A 24540-nucleotide genomic window follows, 5' to 3' on the forward strand; every position below is an offset into this window, starting at 1 on the left:
AAAAAAGGATTAATAAATGTTGAAAAAAAAAAGAAATGTAAGAAAATAGGAGTAAGAAATGTCATATAAAAGTACCTGCAAACATCTGGGCAATAAAGAAGAATGCAAGTTAATGTTTTCCATCAGAATTTGAATAATACATTTTACATTATCTAACTCAGACTTTAAAATGTTATCTTTTTGCCATCTATTGTTTTTACATAAATTATTTCACTAGATATATTTTTATGCTGAATTATTGTAAACGTTATTTTTACACTGAATTTATTTCTACATAAAAAAATTGAGAAGGTTTAAAAAAAAGGGTTCGATGCTTTAAAAGTCACTTTTATAAATGATTATTCAAAGTTTGATGGCAGACATTTACTTACATAAATATATTTTAGAAGTTTAGGCAGAAGATATAAATAATTATTTGTCTTACCGCCCCTACACAGTGGGGGCGGTGTCTTCATCATAGCGTAACAACACCTCACTTAACAAGGAAGACGCGAGAAGAAGAAGCTGCAGCGTCCGACAGACAGCAGCCGGTCGTAGTGACAGCAACATGGCGGCCTTCAGTAAATATGTAACAACGAAAAACTCCTCTATAGCGGGATGTGTTTTATTCGCTTTATACCTACTGAAGAGAAGAGGGCGGTCAGGCAGTGACAGGTAAGAGTGATCCCGATCAGGAGTTACTTTTACCCTTCGATCCAGAAGCAGTTAGCTGGAGTGGAAGTCTGACACCTGCTGCCTGGATTGTGCTTTTTAAACTCAATTGTTTTTAGTTCGCCAAGAAGTTTCAGCTTCTTCCATGACTGGTGTAAAAAACTTGACTGTCACTGCCAAGTTACTCATTGACTTTAACGCTGTCCTAGCGACCTGCCCTTGAGTAGCTTTTCATGAATCGATCCCTCCTCACCTGAACTTTACTGTTATTTATTATTGCCCCCTTTTTGTCGTCAGGTGCTGAGATTAAAAGATAAATTTGAGTAGAATAGTGTTAGATTTGCAGTGGATCGAAGATCAATTAAAATACATTTACAAAGATCTTTTTCAAAGTTAGTAGAACTCGCTGCAAACTTTCCCACCTAAACGATTATTTATTGTTGTTAACATGCTCTCACACAGGCATATTCGCTGTTTAATCTGTCAACATGCAAACGTTAAAAGAAAGTTTTTATGTTTAACGACAAACAATGCAAAACGTGATGACCTGTAGAGACAATAAGAAATTAATCCACATCACATTTCTGATAACATAGATAGAAATATCTTTTCATGCATTGTTTATGATATTTGATAGCAGGTATTATTGAAAGGGTGTGGAGTTAAGATCCACAATATGAGGAAGATTTAGAAGAGACAAGCTTTTCTTTAGTCAACTGAAAAGATACAAAATCCTTCTTCTTCTATGTATTCCTCTTCTCTTCTTATAGCATATTATTATGACCGTCTGGCTAGAGTCAGTGTTTGACTACTTTTTCTACACAGGAACAATCTCCAGATGTTACTTTCTGGTCTATAACAGTCATTTTTGTTCTTATCTTAAGAGTCACCTTCACAAGAGAATACTTCTTACTGACATTTGCATCTTTTCCTGCTGGCCAAGTTATTAAGCTTACAATTCTGGGAATAAAAAAAAAAACCGATGAAATGCCTCCAAGGCATAAAAGTTGATAAGCCTTCAACAAATAAGTTTTACCTGAATAAACTAACGTCTGTGTACAACATCATGTAACATTTTTGGGTTTATTTCTATTGCTTATTACAAATCCATGCAGTTTGACATTACGACAAATGGCAATTGCTCTTGTTTTTTTAATAACCTGATTTTTCTTTCGTTTTTCTTCATGTTTCAGCAAGAAAGCACAAGACGAGCTCCTGCTGAGAACTGAGGTTAGTAGTTTTGTCATCCAGTAGAGCGGGGTTTGCCACATAGTTATAGCCAAGGAAGGTTGTTGATGTTGGGGATTGTGCTGTGTTTTTGGTTTTTTAATGCTTCTGATTTCAACGTAGTATAATAACCCTTTTAATAGAAAAGCAAAATGAATACCACAAAGTTATTATTCTGTTATAGTTAATTTTTTGACTACTGAGTAAGATTACCATGTTCTAGTTTTAGCTTAAAAAAGCACACGGTCATAGATTGTTGTAATTTGTTTATTAAGATGATTTTTATTTAGTAAACTTATTTTTTTTAATTATTTTAATTGTCCAACACTACTGAATGCACTTTAATTGTTTCTTCATACTTGAACCTTCTCCCGTGTGAATACAATGCAGTGACGTTTTCATGTTGTTTTAAAGATAAGATACATTTTTTTAACTATTTTTATAATAGAATTTTTACCATCGTTCTCATTTCCTCACACAATCAAAGCTCGTTCACATGTTTTTCATCATTTTCGTTTGCAACAGGGGAGTAGAGGAAGACTATCTATAACTGATTCACTGTCACTCTTTGCATTTCCTCTTCCTCTACAGAAAGATGGCAAAAAAGACCGTGCAGCCGTGGACAAAGTCTTCTTCCTCAGAATCCTTCGCATATTACGGATCATGGTACCAAGAGTATTCTGCATGGAGGTATGATGTGTCTTCATATTTTAATGTCTCATGTAAGAGCGAGCAGCGTCCACGACACTGACCCCTGACCTAGATTTATGTGTGGCAAAAGCCAAGGCCACGTGCACTCTATTCTGCCTTATCCGATCAGGAGAGTAGATAGAAGAGGGGAGGACAGATGATAAAAAACATAATGAGTGGTGCATACAATCTCAACATGAGCGTTTTTCTCTTGACAGACGGGTTACCTGATCCTGATCGCTGTCATGCTGGTGGCCAGGACCTACTGCGACGTGTGGATGATCCAAAATGGCACCATGATTGAAAGGTCCGACAATAAGCATCATTGTTGCCTTCAAATATTGAACACATATAAATACAATATATTATTTTTTACTTGGCACACAATTCAACTTTTCTTGTAGTAATAAATGCTTGTCAACATTTTCACTTATTCAATATTTTTCTAGAAAGCTTCAAATAAATCACAGGCTTTTTATTATGAGTAAATCCCAGCTGGACACATCCACCTGACACATCTGTTTCTGTTCGTGTCGGAGGAAATCTTCATGAATTAAGATGTGTGATCAAGCTTAGATGAGTTAAAAATCAAATCAAATATACACATTTTAGCATCATCCTCAGTTTTTCCTTCAGTGTAACATCATCGCTAACATCTGGTGACAACAGTCCCGTTGTATCATTGGTGTGCGTTCAGGTTAAAATGGTGTGTGGGTCGTATCAAATTGTTATTACTTAGCCAAAGACGGCAAAAGAGGTTTCGATATATTACTTCCCTTCCTGCTTGTGTAACAGGATGAATAGTCTTTAAGTTTCAATCTTGCTTCCTGACTGCATCACCCTCTGCCTAGACAAGCCTCTGATGTGTTGATGCAAGAAACAAACTAAAGCCTAAAATGTTCTGCCTCGCACATGTAATGATTCCCTCTATCACACTGCCATGTTGCAGGAAACCTGCATCATTTTAATTTTAATGTAATGTAAATTATTTATTGGTTAAAGGTTTGAATCCTCGTTTCTGTAGTTATGAAACATCGTGTTTTTCCTGCTCAAACGAAGGTTGTTTAGTAATTGATGCGCTTGGAAATGTGTTTAAATTCCAGGCACTGATGAGTTTGTCTTTGCTCTTCACAGTGGAATTATAAGTCGAGACGTCACTCTTTTCAAGAAGCACTTTTACTCCTACATAACAGTCATACCAGCGGTAACCGTCCTCAGCATCTTCTTCCTCGTGTAGTGACTGTTGTAGTTTCATCTGCTTCACACCTCACCGTTGTCATCACTCGTGTGTGATTTTGTTTGTGGTTGTATATTTAGAATGAATTGTGAGACTAAAACAAACAAACTAAGAACCAAAATTGTATTCTCCGCCAACAAACAATGTTGATTTATCATGTTTATTTAAAATAACTAATAATCAACCCTGCAGCAGTTAATCTAATAAGTCCAAACAGGATTCTGCAACTGACACGTCGGCTAAAAACCCTTCAGAACTCCGCCTCGTGGCAGAAAGTGTTTTTTGAATTTGTCATTTTAAGTGTCGATGACCTTCAGTGATGGAAAAACTGCATCGAATAAAACTTCATAAATGCCAAAGTTAATTAAATAAATCATTAGCAAGAATTTTGTTATAAAAGCATTCCGGTAGGACAAAAGAAAGGCTCTGAGAACAGCATGTACTTCTTGTTTACGCTTAAAATTGGCATGGACAAATTTGATCAAGCTGTAAATTGCTCTCCGAGTGTGTCGGAGCATGAATTATAATGCAACTTCGTTGTCACTTGACTTTTTTTTTGGCCAATTTCAGTATGATAAACGAGTATCGACACGAGTTACAGATATATTTTGTCGTGTCTGGCAGGATGTTTATGTTTCTAGGATTCCCTGCGCTGATATATTTAGTTTATCAAGATGGAAGTTGAGTCAGTTCACTGCAGATCTCTCATCCACACTACAGTGAATAGACAAGGCTCAAATACGAGATTTGTTTTTAGGTTACTATTTTCATAGTCTTATTAAAACACGCAATAAGCATTAACTTGCCATAGAAGAAAGAAATCAAAATGTCGATTCTTGAATTGATCAAATGAAACCTATTTATATAAATAAATAAAATAAAATAATGGATTAAAACTAGAATTATTATTTATTAACTAAAATGTATGAACATTTTTTAATTCAATGCAATTAGTTGCAAATGTGTGCATTAACTTTTCTACAGTACCTCGATTGCTCTTTGATAATGCAGACGGCGTGAATTAAGATATCGCCACATATAATATTAAAGTATTCTATATATTTGACAGGTTACTTTAATTTTTTTATTTTTGCATTCAGGGCATTTAATGAATTGGCAGCTAAGGAGGTTTGAAGATGAAACATTATTAAAAAAAATGCAAAATTGAATCAACTTAACGATTTATTCAGTGGAATATGTAATTATGTCCTTCACAAATACCGCATAACGTTTTTTTCAAGATCTAAATATAAGGGTTCACTTTAATGCCTACTGTATTGAATTTTCTATTGAGCAACAACATAAAAAAAAAGTATAACAGTAAGTAAGTAAGTCATTTTTATTTGTATAGCGCTTTTCTAGACCAGGGTCACAAAGCGCTTAAACAATCAAAACAATATTCAATAAAGTATAAGGTATAATCAACCACATTGAATCTTTTTTATAACAGGAAATGTAAACATAATACTATGATGTAAAATTATGTGTTGAAATACATTTATTCCTCTGTTACTGCCTCTAGTTTGACATAAAAACACATTTAGTTTAAAGCCACAACTTTTGTGGGTCTCATTAAATTATTGACAAACCTTTTATTTATGCTCATCATCTGAAGGTACCTGGAAAAAGTATTGACAACTACTATCTGTAATATCTGGTCAAAATAATCTCACTGTACTTGCAGGGGTTCTATGATCTGCTGGTGACAATATATAACTAAAATAATCTTCATCACAGACTTGGTTTTAAACTCACAAGTGTTTGTTGTACTGACCCGTGTGTGTGTGTTGTGTGTCTGGTTTGCAGTGCTATCATTGGTCGCTCCTCAAAAGATTTCAAGTCCTACTTGTTCAACTATATCAAATTCATGCCAGCTGTAAGTGTGCTCTTCATTTTCATAGAACTGTTTGCTGTTACATCCATATTCACTTGTTTGTTTTCTCCCAGGCCACTTTGTCTAATCAACCATCTCACCGTTGTTTGTAGCTGTGAATTAACATGTTGCATGTCCAGTACACCACGATCCCGTCTTCTCTCCGTGTGCTGCTGGCTTGTTTCTCTCTAAATATCCTTTTAAATATCACAGATTGCCTTGGTGAACAACTTCCTCAAGCTGGGCTTGAACGAGTTAAAGCTGAGGTTCCGTGAGCGACTCACCAAGAACCTGTACGACCAGTATCTCCAGTGAGTACCCCAGCAGCATCACAACAGCTCTTCGTTTTCTTTTGATTAAAAAAAACCAATCCAGCTGAACCAGAGAAACCAACTTCAACTGTAGTGAACTCATTTCTGTCTTCCATTTTTGGGGCTTTGCCAGGTTGTCATGGTGCTGGAATAGAACCCGAAATGTTTGATCAACTTTTTGAATTGTGGTTTTAATTAAGGGGTTTTATTAAGTTGTTTTAAGTCGGAAAGATGTTGGCATTTTAAGTAAAAGAATTTAACTTGATCGAAGGACGGCCAAAGTTCGTCTTTGAAAAATATTTTTATTTACAATTAATTAACTTTTAAACTCTTATATAAAACCTTTATTTTTTCCATCAAATTGGAAAGCAGAGATACTGTCCTAAATGGCGAAAATGGCTGAAAACCCCCTTTTAAATATGGTCTAAAATGATAAAAAATATCCTAGCACACCAGCCAAGTCAACAGTCTGAAAAAGTGAATTATTAAAATACAGACGTGAAAGTTTGTGTCAATATTTAACATAGTTTAAAAGTCATTATCTCTGTCATTATAGAGTTATTACAATGTTCCATTTAGAAACCTTTTTGCAGTATTTAAAATCTCGAACTGAAATCAAAATGGGCGGAAAGATTATTCTGATTATTCTACAGCTGTAAAGAAGATATATGTTTTCATTACTAGTAATTAACCTATAGTAATAAAAGGCACTTAAAATCTATCTATTTAAATGTCAGTAACATTATGGTTATGAATAATTTGCTTCTATGAATAAAGTGAATTGCGGTGTTTTTAAAGACATCATTTAAATTTAAATGAAACGATCTAAATAATGGCGTCCTATTTTTCACATTATGTATTTTTTTTATTTTTTTTTTTTATATAACTGAAGCCATACGTCATCTCAATGCTCATCCATTCATGTTGTTTAATATAAATATTTCGCTCTGCCAGAGGGTTCACCTACTACAAAATGGGGAACCTGGACAACCGGATCGCCAACGCAGACCAGCTGCTGACACAGGATGTGGAGAAATTCTGCAACAGTGTTGTGGACCTGTACTCCAACCTCAGCAAGGTGATGTTGATGATGACGACTCTTTTTCCTTTATGACCCTTTTTTTTTTAACGCTGTCATCATCTTCCCAACAGCCTTTGCTTGACATCGGTCTGTACATCTTCAAGCTGGCGACCGCCATCGGGCTCCAGGTAAGGATCAGTCAGTCAGGATGTTCAGATGTAACTCCTACAAGCATAAGAAGAAAGAAAGAGTGGTTTGTAATCTGGCCTCTCTCTCTCTGTCGCTCAGGGCCCCAGCAGCATGATGGCATACCTGCTGATCTCTGGCATGTTCTTGACCAGACTCAGGAGGCCCATCGGCAAGATGACGGTGATCGAGCAGCGGTACGAAGGAGAGTATCGTTACGTCAACTCCCGCCTCATCACCAACAGGTGAGCACAACGACGGCAGCGTGGTCTGTGCAAGAAGCACCTGTCACTCAGTTCACGAGTCTCTCTCTCTGCAGCGAAGAAATTGCCTTCTACAACGGAAACGAGAGGGAGAAACTGACGATCCACTCCACCTTTAAAAAGCTGGTGGGTCTGATAATGTATTTAGTTATTTAAAGATAGATGGATGGATGGATGACGGCAATAATTTATCTTATTGTCTAAAGCCGAGTATGAAAAACGGGCTTGTGTATAAGGTTGAAGACACTTGTAAAAAGATGATAAAAGCTTTTTTTTTTTTTATTGATTCTTCAATTTTTAAATTATCATGATTTAGAAAAATGAAATATCTGATTAATTAAAAAAAAAAAATTTAAAATTGTATTTCAAGTAATTATCTGTGTTGTTAAGATCATTTATTTAATATATTTTTCAAATGGCAGGAACATACAAACGCATGTATTTATTTTTGGGAGTTTTAATCGTTGAATACTTTGATTATAAAATATACATAAAAATAAAGGAAATGTATAGATTGCATATTAGGCAGCAAGGAAAGAATGGAAATGTAGGTTTATAGGTAAAAAAAGGAAAATATTTTTTTTAACTAAAGTTCTAAAAGAAAAAAAAGTTTAGAAATGACAGGTGTTTTTCTTTTCTTTTATCATTTTAACAGTGTCACTCCCCCAAAATAATGTGATTATAACATGTTAAATTACTCATTAAAATAATTAGATTGAGTTTATTAATCCTTCTGGAGATCTTCTTTAGGACATTAAATATAACTGCTTCCTAACAAACAATTAATTGAGCAGAAAATAAGAGCAAACATTAATTTCTTCTAAAGTAATTTAACGATGTCTCTAAATCTTTCTAATTCAGGTGGACCATTTGCACAACTTCATCTTCTTCCGTTTCTCGATGGGGTTCGTGGACAGCTTAATCGCCAAGTGTAAGTAGATATTTTCTCGTTTCCATCTTTGGCTGTCATCTGCGTTTGGTTTATTTTCCCCATAAGCAAGTATTTTTTAATGGTTGCTGTTTGTAAATGTTTGAATTTTTTTCTAAAGAAAAGAGTTTAAGCTCCAAAATAAAAGTACTAAAGTGTGTCGTTTTGGAGTTTTGGCCGCCGTTGGCTGCTATCAGTCCACAGTTTTTTCTGTTACTATGGAGTCAGTTTCAGAGATTCTTCCTGTCAATTTGACCTAAAGCAGATGTAAACAGACGCACGCAAACACTGTAATCGAGGGTTAAACCTGTCGATGTTTGATTTGTTTCACCTGCAGACCTGGCTACTGTGGTGGGCTACTTGGTTGTTAGCAGACCCTTCCTCACACCAAACCATCCCCGGCATCTGAACAGCACAACCTCGGAGCTACTGGAGGTCAGGACTCTCTCCATTACTCACTCACTGACGTACAAACACACAACCGTCTGACAAATAATGGAGGGTCACTCATTTTATTTGAAACAAATGGACCCGGGGCCGTCTTCCTAGAGGAGTCTTGAGGAGTTTTTCTAGATCGTTTTCCAATTTAAACAAAAACTCTTATCTTAGTAATGAGGGGTGGTTGACCCCTATAGCTAGGTTTGAGTCATCATTTCAAATGCTGTGATTAGAACTTGTAAGAAAACATCATAATGCTAAGCATTCTCTTAGAATTTGTTGATTAGAACCAACTCTTTACAATAAGAATCTTAAGGAATACAGCCACTGATTTTTACTACCAGTACACAAAAGAATATTTTTTTCCCTAGTTGTTCATGAATTTTGTTGCGTTATATCAACTCATGTTGATGTGTTTTGGATATTTAAACCACGTTTTTATATTTTTGTGCTTTTACAAGATTTTATTTTCAGATATTTGGGAAACAAACAAATAAGACAAAAATCCTTTTAACAAGAGTAAAACACAACAACTTTTAAACTTTTTTTTAAACTTGTTTTCCTACTTCAGAAGTGCTGGTTGACTCTATAATTAAACTTCTAGACAAGATGAACGTAATTCTGTAGCAGCAGGAATGTCGATGCGTGTGTAAAATCACTCAAATAGCCGGCTAGAGAGTTATGGGGTTTGAAGACACCATAATAAATATTTGTCCTACGCCATCAGTGAGAAATACACGGCTACAATCTTGTCCAGAGTTCATGTGCGGTCAGATTTATATTGTTTATTTAGTCTTTGCGGCTTTCAAAAATTGAACTTTAGTGACTTTTCAACTGAATTTGACATCTACTGAAGCCCAACTGTGTTTCCTGACTCTAATCTGTGTGTGTGTGATGCCGGCGTGCAGGACTACTACCAGTCTGGCAGGATGCTGCTGAGAATGTCTCAGGCTCTGGGCAGGATCGTGCTGGCCGGCCGAGAGATGACCCGACTCTCCGGGTGAGTTTAAAAAACGGCCGACACCGAAAACGTTCCTGTCGAGAGCAGTCTAACCGTCTCGCTGTGCAGATTCACCACCCGCATCGTGGAACTGATGAAGGTGCTGAAGGAGCTGAACGCTGGCAAATACGAGCGCACCATGGTGTCCCAGCAGGACAGGGGTAAACACGGCTCCGCCAAAAGATGCAAGTGAATTCAGTAGTCAATGATTTTTTATTTTTTTTGTTCACCCCCTAAAGGTTCCAACAACACAGAGAAATTGTCTCTGGTTCCTGGTCGTGGAAAAATTATCCACAAAGATAATACGATCAAGTAAGTATTTGACGTAATGGTAATTATAATAAAATGGTTTTGTGTTGGGTGGGGATTATTTTGAGGTGGACCGGTTTCATTCACAAGTTATCAAGCAGAGAGTGCCCTCTACTGGCCGCAGTTGACATTAACTCGCCTGGTCTTTCATTTCATTCCGCTACCAGTCCAAGAGATTTGTAACCAGGCTACAGCATTTTCTTTAAAATAATTAACTATTAAATTATGTTGAATTGAATATTAGGGTCTAAAAATGTGTGATTTAAAAAAAAAAAGGGTCAAAATATCCACCTTGGCCTCTATGTCTACGTTAATTGAAAAATAGATAAATAAGTAAAGCTAGATGTGACCATCACTGCACCATCTTATCTATTCCTGCTGTATTTGTTTAAACGTTGAAAGGTGCGTCACTGTCGATGACATGCTTGGAAATTACTTGAATTAGGGGTAACTACTTATTTTTTCAAGTTTTGCTGGATACGCTTAATGCAGCAAATTATTTTTATATTCGACTGATTGCATTTTTTTTCCATTTTCAACCCAAAATGTGCAAATGAAGATAAATGTATAACGTTTACATTCCACTTGTGTGTCTTCCCAGGTTCGACCACACGCCCCTGGCAACACCTAATGGAGACATCCTGATTCAGGACCTCACGTTTGAGGTCTAATATTTACTTCTTCTTTTTTTCTTTTCTCCTCGATTCTATGACGTTCTAACATGTCTCGTCTAAAAGGTGAGTTCTGGTGCCAACGTTCTGGTGTGTGGACCCAACGGCTGCGGCAAGAGCTCGCTGTTCCGAGTCCTGGGAGAGGTGAGTAACGTTGAAATGATCTGTTGACGTCTCAATAACATACTTGTGTCAGGTATTTAGATGCTTAATATAGACCATTGAGATTTCTAATCTTCCTTTTCCTGCCCGATATCTTTGCTTTTTACTTTTACAAACTTATTATTCAGCATATTTAACTGTCATTTAAGAAGCGTCTCCATAGGTCAACATGAACATTAATCTACTTTGGTTCCAGCAAACCCCTCCAGCAGGGCTATGGTTAGGGTGTGTTTGACACATGTGCTCTAGAACTACTGAGGTTTCAACCTTTCTGCTCCACTTTCAGTTGATTATACAAAGCTGTGACGTGACGTCGTTTCTCTGTGACTTCATTGTGAATCTTTTCTCAGCTGTGGCCCTTGTTTGGAGGACAACTGACAAAACCAGAGCGTGGAAAGCTTTTTTATGTTCCACAGGTAAGAAGACGCATCATCGCTTGACATCTTGGAATCAACATTTCCGTTACGTTCGTTTGCCTTCAACACCTGGAGGCTTAAGTCAACAAGAGATTGTCTGCGGGGTTAACGACTTTTAAGACCACGATTTGTGCATCAATTCACCAAATATGATGTTTATATAAATAACATGTTTTCTTATGTGAGTCTTAAGTAAAGTAAGTAAGTAAAGGTTATTTGTAAAGCGCCTTTCTAGACCAGGGTCACAAAGCACTTTAAAAATCAAAAACAATATACGGTTAAAATACATGCTTTAAAAGGCCGAGACACATAAGACAAACACAGGAGTCCCAGAAAAAGCACAAATAAAAATGTCTTGAGAGGAAGATCGTTCCAAAGCTTAGGAGCAATAGCCTGGAAGGATTTCAGTAGATTCTGATCCACAGACCTCAGAGCCCGAGCTGGGGTGTAAGTCTGGATCAGATCACTGATGTAAGGTCTGACCATGAATAGATCTGAAAGTAGGAACCAGAATTTTAAAATGATACTGGCAGCCTAGGATCTGGGAAATGTGAGTTCTTCTACTAGAGCAGGTCATAATTCTTGACCTGCTACAGTATGAACTGCAGGCGAGACAGCTCCTTCTTGTTTAGACTCGAAAATAAACTGTTACAATAGTCTAAACGAGAAGACACAAACGCATGGATTATAAACTCCAAATCGTGTTGTGACATCATTTTCCTACGTTACAGATTTTTCTCAGTTTAAGGAAACAGTTTCTGGTCAGTTTTCTGCAGTGTTGAACTAGAGCTAGAACTAAGATGCTAATCATTGTTTAAAATGTGCTATTATTCAATGGGAATGTACATAATTAGGAAATAGAGTTTCGAAGGACAATACTTTTTTTTTATTATTATAAAGGGTAAAATATTAATTTTGAGCAGCTCATTGAAACATTTGTGTATGTGACCCTTCTTGGAGGCGAATCAGTTTTAGTTTCAGCAATATGTGAAAAGAACAAGAAAAATGTAATACCAAATGTCTCTTCTTGACTTAGGAGAAAATATAATGCATGTTAAACTCTAAAATACAAATCTAAATGAACTTAAATAAGCTACTTTTAGCCATTCTTCCAAGAGAGGCTGGGTTTAAATGTAAATATTTAATAATTTAGACTGTATTTAATTGCAAACATACAGGTTCAAACTGGCCTGATAATGTATGTAAAGCTGATGCACAGTTTTAATGTGTTCACTCATATTCGACTTCTAAAAGAAATGCATTTACAAAGCGCTATACAAATAAAAATGACTTACTTACTTACATTTAAATCCATAAAATTGTGTAGAAATTGGGGAAGAGAGATGGTGAGAGAAAAGAGATGGTGATGATGATTTACAGTGAATGATTGATATTTCTACTGAGTCGCAATTGAGGTGGAAAACTTTTTATTTTGTCAGAGGCCGTACATGACTCTGGGCTCTCTGAGGGACCAAGTCATTTACCCCGACACCCTGGAGGACCAGAGGAATAAAGGGATCTCCGATCAGGTGGGGCAGAAACATTTAAAAAAAATCTCAATATGCACACTTTTGTGTCTCTGTCTCATGACTGTGTCGTTTCTGCTGGCAGGTGTTGAAGGAGTACCTGGACAACGTTCAGCTTGGTCACATCCTGAGCAGAGAGCGCAGCTGGGACTCTGTTCAGGACTGGATGGACGTCCTCAGTGGAGGAGAGAAGCAGAGGATGGCTGTAAGGACCTGAATATATATATATTTAAGTATTTTTGTGTCAATTTATCGTCAAAGAATCTGTTGAGCCAATCAATAAAGGAGCGGTTACAGGCAAATGCCACTAGAGGGCGCCAGATCATTTAGAAGTGATTCTATTTCAATTAGCTTGGCAAGTATTGTTACCAACTACTGAGTGAATGTTCACAGTGATGAAGCTTTATATTACATTTTCTAAGTCGGACCGCATCTCTGTAACGTGTTTTCTTCGTACAGATGGCGCGACTGTTCTACCACAAGCCTCAGTTTGCGATCCTGGACGAGTGCACGAGCGCCGTGAGCGTGGACGTGGAGGATTACATCTACAGTCACTGTAGGACGGTGAGTTCTAGCACACTTTTTTAATTCATCTACACTCTGTGTTTATGATGTTCACCACGTTAACATCAGGTCACACAGGAGCGGTCAGGAGTTGTTCTTCTCAGATGAAAATGTAGATGAAAATGTAGATTCTCTGAAGCGTTAAAGGCTCCATGTGATCACATTCCACGCACTAGAAGCTATAGATCGCTGATGGTTAACTTGTTCTGGTAATGAATCACTAAGTTTGCTCAAAGTTTAACCCAACATTCTTTATGAGACTCTTTACTATGGAAGGATATCAGCGCCATCAGAAAATTGACTGGTTGAACTGAACATTTAAAACGTTGAAACTTTTACAAATTATTTCTTTTAAAGATCTTTTTTTTTTAAATAATTTAATTAAATTATTCTTATATTTAAAGTTGATTAAAGTTTTTGATTTTTTTTTTTACTGATTTTTGTTTTGTTTTATAATGTGGAAATATATTTTCTTAATTAAACGTAACTTATTCATTTGTGGTTTTAAATGCAATAATAATATTGGTATTATAATGATAATAATAATAATAATCATTATTATTATAATGTTGGTATAATAATAATAATAATAATGTTGGTATAATAATAGTAATAATTATAACAATGTTGGTATTATTATAATAATAGTCATAATAATAAGAATGTTGGTATTATAATAATAATGGTAATAATAATAATAATAATGTTGGTATTATGTTGCCACCAGACACTAACACAAAATTCGAGCGAAACGATGTAACTTTCAGCCAAACATGGTGGAACTATTAAAATAACATTTTTATATTGGATTTTAAAGGCTACGAAATCCCAAAAATTATTCAAATTATTCAATCATTTTTCTAAATCTATTTACAAATGTAACCATTTCATTTACAAATTTTTGAATTCTATTATTAAAACAATAATTCAATTAAAAAAAGATCATGATTTGAAATGTTAGCTTCAACAATTGAACATTCTGCTGGCACTGATCTACTTCTACAGTTATCTAAACTATATGTAGCTTCAGTGTTAGAATTGTGATTGTGTTGTTTAAAGTGAGCCAAACTGAAGTTCCTTTTCTAATGTCTATGCTTCGGCTCCACAGGTGGGCATCACTTTGTTCACAGTCTCCCACAGAAAGTCTCTGTGGAAGCATCATGAGGTAAGAAGAACATCCAAGACACACTGATGACCAACACTTCCTGTTTTCATTATCGTCGCTCGTGTCAACTCTCTTGTCAACTCTCGTGTCCACTCTCTTGTCCACTCTCTTGTCAACTCTCTTGTCAACTCTCGTGTCAACTCTCGTGTCAACTCTCTTGTCCACTCTCTTGTCCACTCTCTTGTCAACTCTCTTGTCAACTCTCTTGTCAACTCTCTTGTCAACTCTCTTGTCCACTCTCTTGTCAACTCTCTTGTCAACTCTCTTGTCCACTCTCTTGTCAACTCTCTTGTCAACTCTCTTGTCCACTCTCTTGTCAACTCTCTTGTCAACTCTCTTGTCAACTCTCGTGTCAACTCTCTTGTCAACTCTCTTGTCCACTCTCTTGTCCACTCTCTTGTCAACTCTCTTGTCAACTCTCTTGTCCACTCTCTTGTCAACTCTCTTGTCAACTCTCTTGTCAACTCTCTTGTCCACTCTCTTGTCAACTCTCTTGTCCACTCTCTTGTCAACTCTCTTATCAACTCTCTTGTCAACTCTCTTGTCAACTCTCTTGTCAACTCTCTTGTCAACTCTCTTGTCAACTCTCTTGTCCACTCTCTTGTCAACTCTCTTATCAACTCTTGTGTCAACTCTCTTGTCAACTCTCTTGTCAACTCTCTTATCAACTCTTGTGTCAACTCTCTTGTCAACTCTCTTATCAACTCTTGTGTCAACTCTCTTGTCAACTCTCGTGTCAACTCTCGTGTCAACTCTCTTGTCAACTCTCATGTCAACTCTCATGTCAACTCTCGTGTCAACTCTCGTGTCAACTCTCGTGTCAACTCTCGTGTCAACTCTCGCGTCAACTCTCGCGTCAACTCTCGCGTCAACTCTCTTGTCCACTCTCTTGTCAACTCTCTTGTCCACTCTCTTGTCAACTCTCTTATCAACTCTCTTGTCAACTCTCTTGTCAACTCTCTTGTCAACTCTCTTGTCAACTCTCTTGTCAACTCTCTTGTCCACTCTCTTGTCAACTCTCTTATCAACTCTTGTGTCAACTCTCTTGTCAACTCTCGTGTCAACTCTCGTGTCAACTCTCTTGTCAACTCTCATGTCAACTCTCATGTCAACTCTCGTGTCAACTCTCGTGTCAACTCTCGTGTCAACTCTCGTGTCAACTCTCGCGTCAACTCTCGCGTCAACTCTCGCGTCAACTCTCGTGTCAACTCTCGTGTCAACTCTCTTGTCAACTCTCATGTCAACTCTCATGTCAACTCTCGTGTCAACTCTCGTGTCAACTCTCGCGTCAACTCTCTTGTCAACTCTCGCGTCAACTCTCGCGTCAACTCTCGCATCAACTCTCGCGTCAACTCTCGTGTCAAATCTGGTGTTCGAGGCGGATTGTTCTCATTTAAATCTGATTTATATGTATATATCGATGGATGGATAAACTTTATTCTTCGTCCTTGTTTTAGCATCATTTATTTAGATCAAATGGAAAACATGTTCAATAAATGATGAGTTAAATAACTAGAAGAGCACTTGAAGAGTGCAGACCTCCCCCAAGCCACTCTTTTCCAATATTAGAGCTGAGCTTTTTGTTTTTTTTAACCAATATTGTCATTCAGTATGTGGTTTATTTTGGTAATATTTTACATCAATTGATTAAACTTAACTTGAAATCCTTTTTTTTTAATTATATTAAAATTTTAACTTTAAACATTTCTTAAACTGTCATAAAAGAAGGAATTAAAAAGACAATATAATAAATGTAACAAATGAATAAAAATGTAGATTAAACTGGATATATCTATTTAATATCTTAAGATAATGTTTGCACTTTTTAACACCAGCAAAAAATGAAAATGCATCGTTTTGTCTCTTTCCGCGTTAGTTTCTGGCGCCATCTAGTGTAGAGTCGGCGTAAGCCTTTCTTCGTCTCCCACATTTATTTTACCCTTTTTTTTTGCCTTTTGGAATTGCAATGATAACAATAAGTCATTAGTTCGACAACACACACGGTATAAGTATGTACAGGAACATGTGCGTCACCACAGAGAGTAACTATTCTCCAAAAGATGTGGGAATCAAGTTCGTTTGGAATCCTTCAAATGCTATGAGTAGTCGGGAATAGTATTGAAGTGAACAGGGAGGAAAAATAAGAATAAACTGGTCTACGACCTCCTTGGCAGCGGTTATTATGTCGCGTGTTCAGTAAACATGTGTCCTTGTGCTCCTCCTGCTGCAGTTCTACCTCCACATGGACGGCAGAGGCAACTACGAGTTCAAGCCCATCACAGAGGAGACGGTGGAGTTCGGCTCCTAACCGCCCGGCGCCGGTCCAAGTGCATAGTTTGCACTCGAACAGATTAGTCCCGAACCAGAGCCATTTTTAATCACTTGTAACGCTCGTTCCCCTATGATTGTTATTTAATCCGAAACACCTGCATCTTGTCTCTCCGACATGGAACTAACCTCAGAACGTAGATTTTTTTTTTTTTTTAAGGAAGTTGTTAAAAATGATTATCTGGTCCCTGAACGGTTCGTGAGCATCGACCCGCTCGAGCCCACCGGACCCATGTGACGGTTTCTAGAATGATTGACGGGTGCTTCGGGTCGGGGGCAGAGAAGCACATTCACCTTAAAACTCACATTCCACGGAGATCGCCTGGCTTTCCAGCAGCTCCACTGACCGTCAAAAGACGGGTTTAAACATTGAAGAATGTTTCACCGACGGATGCCTCGTGTAACTTTAATGTAGTGTTTGTCATGATGGGGTTTTAGTGCGAGTGTTGCTGACATTAGTTGCTCAGAAGTGATCATTCAAGTGCCTCCGCAGAGAGACTTTGGTTCTGGAGGTTCTTGCGAAACAGACGTGTCGACAACACTTCCTACAGGAAGTCAACTTCTCACCTTCAGCTTCTCCTCCAGTCCTCGCCATGAGCGATTTCAGTCGTCAGATCCTCGTCATTTCCAAGTCGGACAGTCGGCCGGTGTTATTCAGAAAAGCCTTGTTCAGGAAGACTGTTTGATTTTTCCTCAGTCACGGTATTTGACTTCAATAATTACGACGGCAGTGGTTCTCATGAAAGGTAATTCATTCACGACTTCAACTCCACCGTAGTTTTTTCCCACTCGTCGTAAATCCATGGATGTTTTCAAGTGAATGTGCTTCACTTCCACGCTGAGGATAATGTTTGTTGGTGATGGGCGCGTGTGTCTGACCATGTATTGATACAAATGTAGCCTGATTTTTGTATGAATAATAAACGACAATGATGATGGATCTGAAGAGCTTCGCTTCTCTCGCCGCTGGTCGGGGTGAGCCAAGGGGCGAGAGTTCCACCAGCGTATAAATAGACCAGACTTTTAATGGAGCTCGAATCTGTGGGTTCGTTGGAAGCAAAGTTTCCGTCATGATCGTCTGTCGCCATCTGGGAATTCCCAACTTCCCCCTCGACTCGAACGTGGTCTGAAGAGAAGATGAACACGTGTTTAAACACGTCATCATGACATGACTGGAATTATTGGATTGTTGAACATTTTACATATATTGTATAGACATCTTTAATATTGTTATTAATTTTATATATACAACTTATATCTTGTTATTAATTTAACATTAACAACTTTAATCTTATTATTAATGTAATATATACATCTTAAATATCATTAATAATTTAATATATACAACTTATATTACTTTTATATAAACAACTTTAATTTTGATATTCATTTAATATATACAACTTTAACATCGTTATTAATTTAATATATACAACTTATATCTAATTATTAATTTCATATATACAACTTTAATCTTATTATTAATTTCATATATACAACTTTAATATTGTTATTAATATAATATATACAACTTATATCCAATTATTAATTTAATATAAACAACTTTAATATTGTTATTAATATAATATATTCAACTTATATCCAATTATTAATTTAATATAAACAACTTTAATATCTAATTATTAATTTAATATATACATCTTTAATATTGTTATTAATTTAATATATACAACTTATATCTAATTATTAATTTCATATATACAACTTTAATCTTATTATTAATTTAATATATACAACTTTAATATTGTTATTAATATAATATATACAACTTATATCCAATTATTAATTTAATATATACAACTTTAATATCTAATTATTAATTTAATATATACATCTTTAATCTCGTTTTCAATTTAATATATACAACTTTAATCGTGTTATTATTAATATATACTTCTTTAATGTAGTGATGAATTAAGAATTGTACAACTTTATCGTGATAAATATAATATATATCCCTTTAATCTTATTGAAATGATGTAAAACTTTAATCTCGTGAAAAGTAACGTTAATATTAAATGTAATATACGCCATTTTAATCATGTTAAATATACAACTTAATTCTCATGATCAAAATTTAAATAAATATATTTTAATGGCCCTATTACATTATTTTAAAGACAAGTAACACTTGTTAATAAAGCCTAAATAACCACAAAAAGTTATGAGAAGTTGAAAGTTGAACTAATAATTAAAAAAGACGTAGAACTTAAAAGAGTTTTACTCACATGTGTTGCACTAGTTTAAATAAATAGAGTAGAAGATGAACACGTGTTTAAACACGTCATCATGACATGACTGGAATTATTGGATTGTTGAACATTTTACATATATTGTATAGACATCTTTAATATTGTTGTTAATTTTATATATACAACTTATATCTTGTTATTAATTTAACATTAACAACTTTAATCTTATTATTAATGTAATATATACATCTTAAATATCATTAATAATTTAATATATACAACTTGTATTACTTTTATATAAACAACTTTAATTTTGATATTAATTTAATATATACAACTTTAACATCGTTATTAATTTAATATATACAACTTATATCTAATTATTAATTTCATATATACAACTTTAATCTCGTTTTTAATTTAATATTTACAACTTTAATCTTATTATTACGTAATTTAATATATACAACTTTAATATTGTTATTAATATAATATATACAACTTATATCCAATTATTAATTTAATATATACAACTTTAATATCTAATTATTAATTTAATATATACATCTTTAATCTCTTTTTCAATTTAATATATACAACTTTAATCGTGTTATTATTAATATATACTTCTTTAATGTAGTGATGAATTAAGAATTGTACAACTTTATCGTGATAAATATAATATTTATCCCTTTAATCTTATTGAAATTATGTAAAACTTTAATCTCGTGATAAGTAACGTTAATATTAAATGTAATATACGCCATTTTAATCATGTTAAATATACGACTTAATTCTCATGATCAAAATTTAAATAAATATATTTTAATGGCCCTATTACATTATTTTAAAGACAAGAAACACTTGTTAATAAAGCCTAAATAACCACAAAAAGTTATAGTATATATAGTTAGAAGTTGAAAGTTGAACTAATAATTAAAAAAGACGTAGAACTTAAAAGAGTTTTACTCACATGTGTTGCACTAGTTTAAATAAATACTATTGTCAGGATCCTTCCACAGTGTAAAAAAAAAGAGGCTTGTGGTGCTTTCAAAGGGCAGCTGTGTCAAATGGTGTCAGAAGTGGGATTGAATCAAGTCATTCATTCGTGAGTAAACGGTGATCTTACCTACTGGGATGAAACCAGAACAAACCTGTCGTAAAATGAAGTTCAAACAGGAAGAAGTGTTTAACGAGAGTTTTATTTCTATTCGTCGTCTACGTCTAGTACAAAACCATGATTTCTTCTTCATGACAATAAATAAAAAGAGCTTTTTTTTACAAAAATAAAGATTTCCCAGGAAGTGTGGTCAGAATAAATAGATAAATAAGTGTCAGCAGGAGTATTCCATCTAACAGTGTGAACTACGACCACTTGTCAGTTTCACAGAAACCACAGCAGCGACGATCCCAGTGTCGGACGTCGGAATGTTGAAACGGACCCGTCTGGTCCTGGAAGTACCGTTTTTAAAAACATGGAAAGAAAAGTGTCTCAAACATCTCTCAGCGGAACGCCTTCTTTGGCGCTCTTTAGCGCCCTCTTCCTGCGCTTGCAGCAGATGACCACCAGGGCGATGGTGATGCCCACGACCAGCAGGATGATGAAGATTCCCGCCGCGATCACGCCCACAGAGTACACTGTGGAGAAGAAGAGGAGGTTCTGTTAGGACTCCAGCTCTAATGTGTGGTTTTACTGTCTTTAAGCAACAAGAAGAAGGATTGAACGTATTTGTTTCTGGCTCCCCCCAGTGTTTAACTGGTGTAATCGGAACAATACACACTTGTCTGGAAAACTGAAGCGTCTATAGCTACCACAGTCCGAATGTGTGTTTTATTATTTTGGATTGGATTTGTGGAACTTATGAATATGATGGTTTGACGGGTGAGTTCAGGTACTACTCATCTTTTTTACTTACTGAGGGGAGAACAAAGGAATGTCAATCAATTAACCAAAAATATAATTTTTTTTAAATAAATGTTTCGATTTTCGTGATTAGAATTGTTGAGGTCTCGTAACAAACTGAGCTGTGTTTCAAATCACATATTTGCGTACTTAGACCTAGTATTTTTAGTAAGTGTGTCTCAATTCTTAGTATTGTCCATGCACACTAAAGTGGCGTACTAACACCAAAGTTACGTCAGTATCAATCAAGTCGAGTGCATTTTCGGATGCATTTTCCGCAGCAGTAGGAGGATGACACACGTCTTCGCTGCTGATACCGCCGTAAATATCTCGCCAATATTTAGTTTCTCATATTTCTTGATCCAAGCTTGCATAACGTGCTGCCAGCAGGTGGCGAGAGTGTTCCTACAGCTGGTTGAAATCATCGTTAAATAGTAGTAGAAGAAGAAGCTGTCGTGTCATTTCCTGTTAGTGTGTTACGGCAGTGTTTGATTTGAGACATAATATCTGTTGAGAATTTGTGTACTAGTTAGTATGTACATTATCCTGATGCATACTAACTTCTAGTATACTAAGAGAAGTATGTGATTTGAGACACAGCACTGCCGTTTCAACGAAGCGGCTATTTTCCCGTCAACTTTAACTCGATGTCACTCGTGCTTCAGCTCGACTGCTTCCAATAAAACCATCTTGTATTTGAAAAGGGAAACGACACTGACCGACCTTAGCCGAGTCACAGAGGTTGTGAAAGCACTCCGTTACAGGAAGCTTTTGTATTTCTACAAAAAAAACATGTCTCTTCTTGTGGAATTAACGACTAAAGATCAGCTGATAGGAGACAATGATTCACTCCTGGCATCGCTCTGAGGTCCCGCCCTCTTTGTCTAACATGTTTAAAACGTCAATAGTTGTGGATCTGATATCTCGCCACGTTCATCTGCTGATGCATCACCTGAGGTGAAGGAAGGGTTGTCCACTTTGGAGCACGCCGTGTAGCTCATCTCTCCCAGCTGCTTCTCCCAGGGGCGACTGGAGATGAAGGCCTGGACGTTGAAGCAGTAGCTCTCCTTCTTCTCCAGGTCCGTCAGCTCGATCACGTTTCCATTGGAGACCACCACTTTCTGCGAGAAGATGTTTTTTTCCCCGTCACGATTCTGTCATGTGTGTATGTGTGTGTGTGTGTGTGACTCTCTCACCTTCCCCGTGCTCCTGTGTCTCCGGTACGTGACCTTGTACTGCAGCTCGTCGCCGAAGATCTCGCGGATGTTCAGGCGCTGCTGGTCCTTGAACCGGGCGGTCAGGGGGTCGGTCACGTACAGGGTGGTCTTCTTCCTGTCCTCGCTGACCTCCACCTTCACGTCTGGTCGGCCGAGTTCAGCTGCAGCACATACATGTTTAGAATCCTGAGGGTTTCTGAGCGCGTGTGTGTGTGTGTGTGTGAGAGTGTGTGTGTGGACGTACTGTCTATGTACGGGCAGAAGCGAGAGGACCACGTGTGGGGGAACTCGATGAGTTCAGAGGTCATCCCCGCAGGTTGCTGGGACTTCACTTCGGCAATGTAGCAGGACTTGAGGTCGGTCAGGGACAAGGAAAGGTCGCACACCGTTCCTGTGGTCTGGAAGCAGGTCCGGGTCCGTTGCTTGTCGCCGCCCACCCTGCAGAGAGACTCACAATTGAGCGCCTGCTCACCACTCACTCGTTTCATGTCCCAGCTACCCAGGGAGAGGGGCAGGGGACCAACAACCAACGGACATTTTTTTTTCTAAATTAACCTCTGTATGCTTCTGGTTAGGGGGAGGAAACCAGAGTTTATTTGTATGGAAAGAAGTTGCTGGATTAAATACATTTTAATTTAATATTATTATTATTTAAAAAAAACAACATTATTTCCATATGATTAGACGCCAAAAAAAGATATAAGACGATGTTATTGTTCATTATACGTTCACACATAAAATAAATATAAATAATAATGATAATAAATAATTAAAGTTTTGCCTCTGGTCTCACAAATACATTTAAAGGTCAATAATACTTTCGTATACTTGTCTACATACAAGTGGTGTAACATTTTAAAAAGAATAATGAAAAAGTGATAAGTGATCATTTTAAACTTAACATCTGATTTTTTTTCAAAGAAAGTCAGCCAGTTATCAGAAGAAGTTACTCACAGGAAGAACTCCACGGTGTAGGAGTGGTTCACGGGCGGGGGGCCCCACGACAGCAGCGTCTTGAAGTTGATGGAGCTCCAGGAGACGTTCTGAGCTTTAGGGTACGACCCTGCAGCAGAAGAGCAGAAGTTTCAGAGCTGAGAAAAGAGGACATTTGTCGCCTCAACCTGATCATCCTCAATGATTTCAAAACTATGACTGATCGTGTCTCACTGATCATGAAGTAACTAAACTGTAATTGTGTTTTACGGCCTCCCCCTACTGTTAGGAAAGTGTAGCTGCAAGATTCTATACATTTGACAGTCCACATGTGCATCGAGACATTTGAACTGTATTAAGAAGAATAAAGGCTGTTATTAGGACTGAAGGTTTTTAAAAATTACATGTACTTCAGTCATTATGGAAATAAATGCAACTTTCGTCTTTGACCCACTTGGTGTCCGGGTCGGAACCTGGCCGTTCATACAGAACTGAGCACGAATAAAGAAACAGCGAGTGAGTTCATTATAATTGTTTAAAAAAAAAATAATAATAATATCCGTAAATTAATTTGCAAAATTGTGAATGATAGCTTTTAATAACTTCACACATCAGCGCTTTTAAAACTAGTACTTTAGTGAATAAAAACCACGATCGGCGACCATGGTGTTTAATAAGCATGATTTTCTAGATATTAAAATTGTAAATACATTTATTTTATTATTATTATTTTTACATTTCAGCTTAAAGCAAAAATATATTAAGCATTTCAGCAGAAAAACAATTATTTATTAGTCATTTAACTGTAAATTAAATCAAATTTAAGTGATTCAAATGAACTGTGTGTATGTAAAGTTCTCTTCCTCCATCATCTTCTGGCTCTACTTTGTATCAAGTTTAAACAACAATCCTTCATCTTTACCATCTCTAGATCCCCTTCAGCTGGAGCAGGGAATTAAGCTTTATAAACACAGTGAAAACAGCCTCTGTTTAATACACTCTCTTTTTTATCAGTTTCCATCAACAGTGTGTCGACACCAGTCCTGGTCTACGGTCAGTATCTAACCCAGTGGAAGCTCCAGCAGATGGTATACAGTAAGGAGTCACACCTCTTTTAGCTTCACCACCAAAGATCTGATTCAACATTATGGGAACGTTTTAAAAGTGTTTGTTAAAGCTCTGTGGTGTTTCCTCTTATCGCGGGAATGTTTTGTTCTCGCTGGTAAAGACGATAAATAAAAGCTGACCTAAAATAATATATTTAATAATAAATACTGTCTTGAAATAGATCGAAAGTAAGGCTGAATA

At 36.4% G+C, this 24540-nt stretch overlaps 2 protein-coding genes across 3 annotated transcripts in view; one reads left to right on the forward strand and one right to left on the reverse strand.

The window, feature by feature from the left end:
* The first annotated feature begins 500 nt into the window (after positions 1–500).
* Positions 501–17912, forward strand: abcd3a (ATP binding cassette subfamily D member 3a). 2 transcript variants are annotated; one of them, XM_087789159.1, is made up of 23 exons: positions 501–654; positions 1845–1881; positions 2470–2568; positions 2787–2875; positions 3703–3772; positions 5892–5989; positions 6944–7067; positions 7142–7198; positions 7299–7441; positions 7516–7585; positions 8321–8390; positions 8725–8822; positions 9734–9825; positions 9895–9986; positions 10065–10137; positions 10736–10799; positions 10872–10949; positions 11318–11383; positions 12823–12912; positions 12995–13114; positions 13369–13473; positions 14582–14638; positions 16869–17912. In XM_087789159.1, exons 1-23 carry the CDS (start codon positions 548–550, stop codon positions 16944–16946), a joined length of 1977 nt encoding a protein of 658 aa, XP_087645285.1. In that variant the 5' UTR covers positions 501–547; the 3' UTR covers positions 16947–17912. The 2 variants fall into 2 exon arrangements, with proteins under 2 accessions (XP_087645285.1, XP_087645284.1); XM_087789158.1 differs by lacking the exon at positions 3703–3772 and adding an exon at positions 5612–5681.
* A 2450-nt stretch (positions 17913–20362) lies between these two features.
* The window catches only part of f3a (coagulation factor III, tissue factor a), a 4607-nt gene continuing 429 nt past the window's right edge, over positions 20363–24540 (reverse strand). Inside the window, exons 2-6 of the mRNA XM_087789144.1 lie at positions 23254–23362; positions 22544–22737; positions 22279–22460; positions 22035–22203; positions 20363–20817 (exon numbers count right to left, since the gene is read on the reverse strand). Coding sequence (XP_087645270.1) covers positions 20672–20817; positions 22035–22203; positions 22279–22460; positions 22544–22737; positions 23254–23362 — 800 coding nt within the window. The 3' untranslated portion in view covers positions 20363–20671. The remainder of the gene's footprint in view (positions 20818–22034; positions 22204–22278; positions 22461–22543; positions 22738–23253; positions 23363–24540) is intronic.

This window comes from Callionymus lyra, chromosome 4 (assembly GCF_982586985.1).
Source record: "Callionymus lyra chromosome 4, fCalLyr1.hap1.1, whole genome shotgun sequence".
Taxonomy (NCBI): Eukaryota; Metazoa; Chordata; class Actinopteri; order Syngnathiformes; family Callionymidae; genus Callionymus; species Callionymus lyra.

Coding starts and splice junctions, on each gene's coding strand:
- abcd3a (XM_087789159.1), top strand. CDS start 548: ATGGCGGCCTTCAGTAAATATGTAACAACGAAAAACTCCTCTATAGCG. Junction 7,199..7,298: donor CGACCGCCATCGGGCTCCAG/GTAAGGATCAGT, acceptor TCTGTCGCTCAG/GGCCCCAGCAGCATGATGGC. Junction 7,586..8,320: donor ACTCCACCTTTAAAAAGCTG/GTGGGTCTGATA, acceptor TTTCTAATTCAG/GTGGACCATTTGCACAACTT.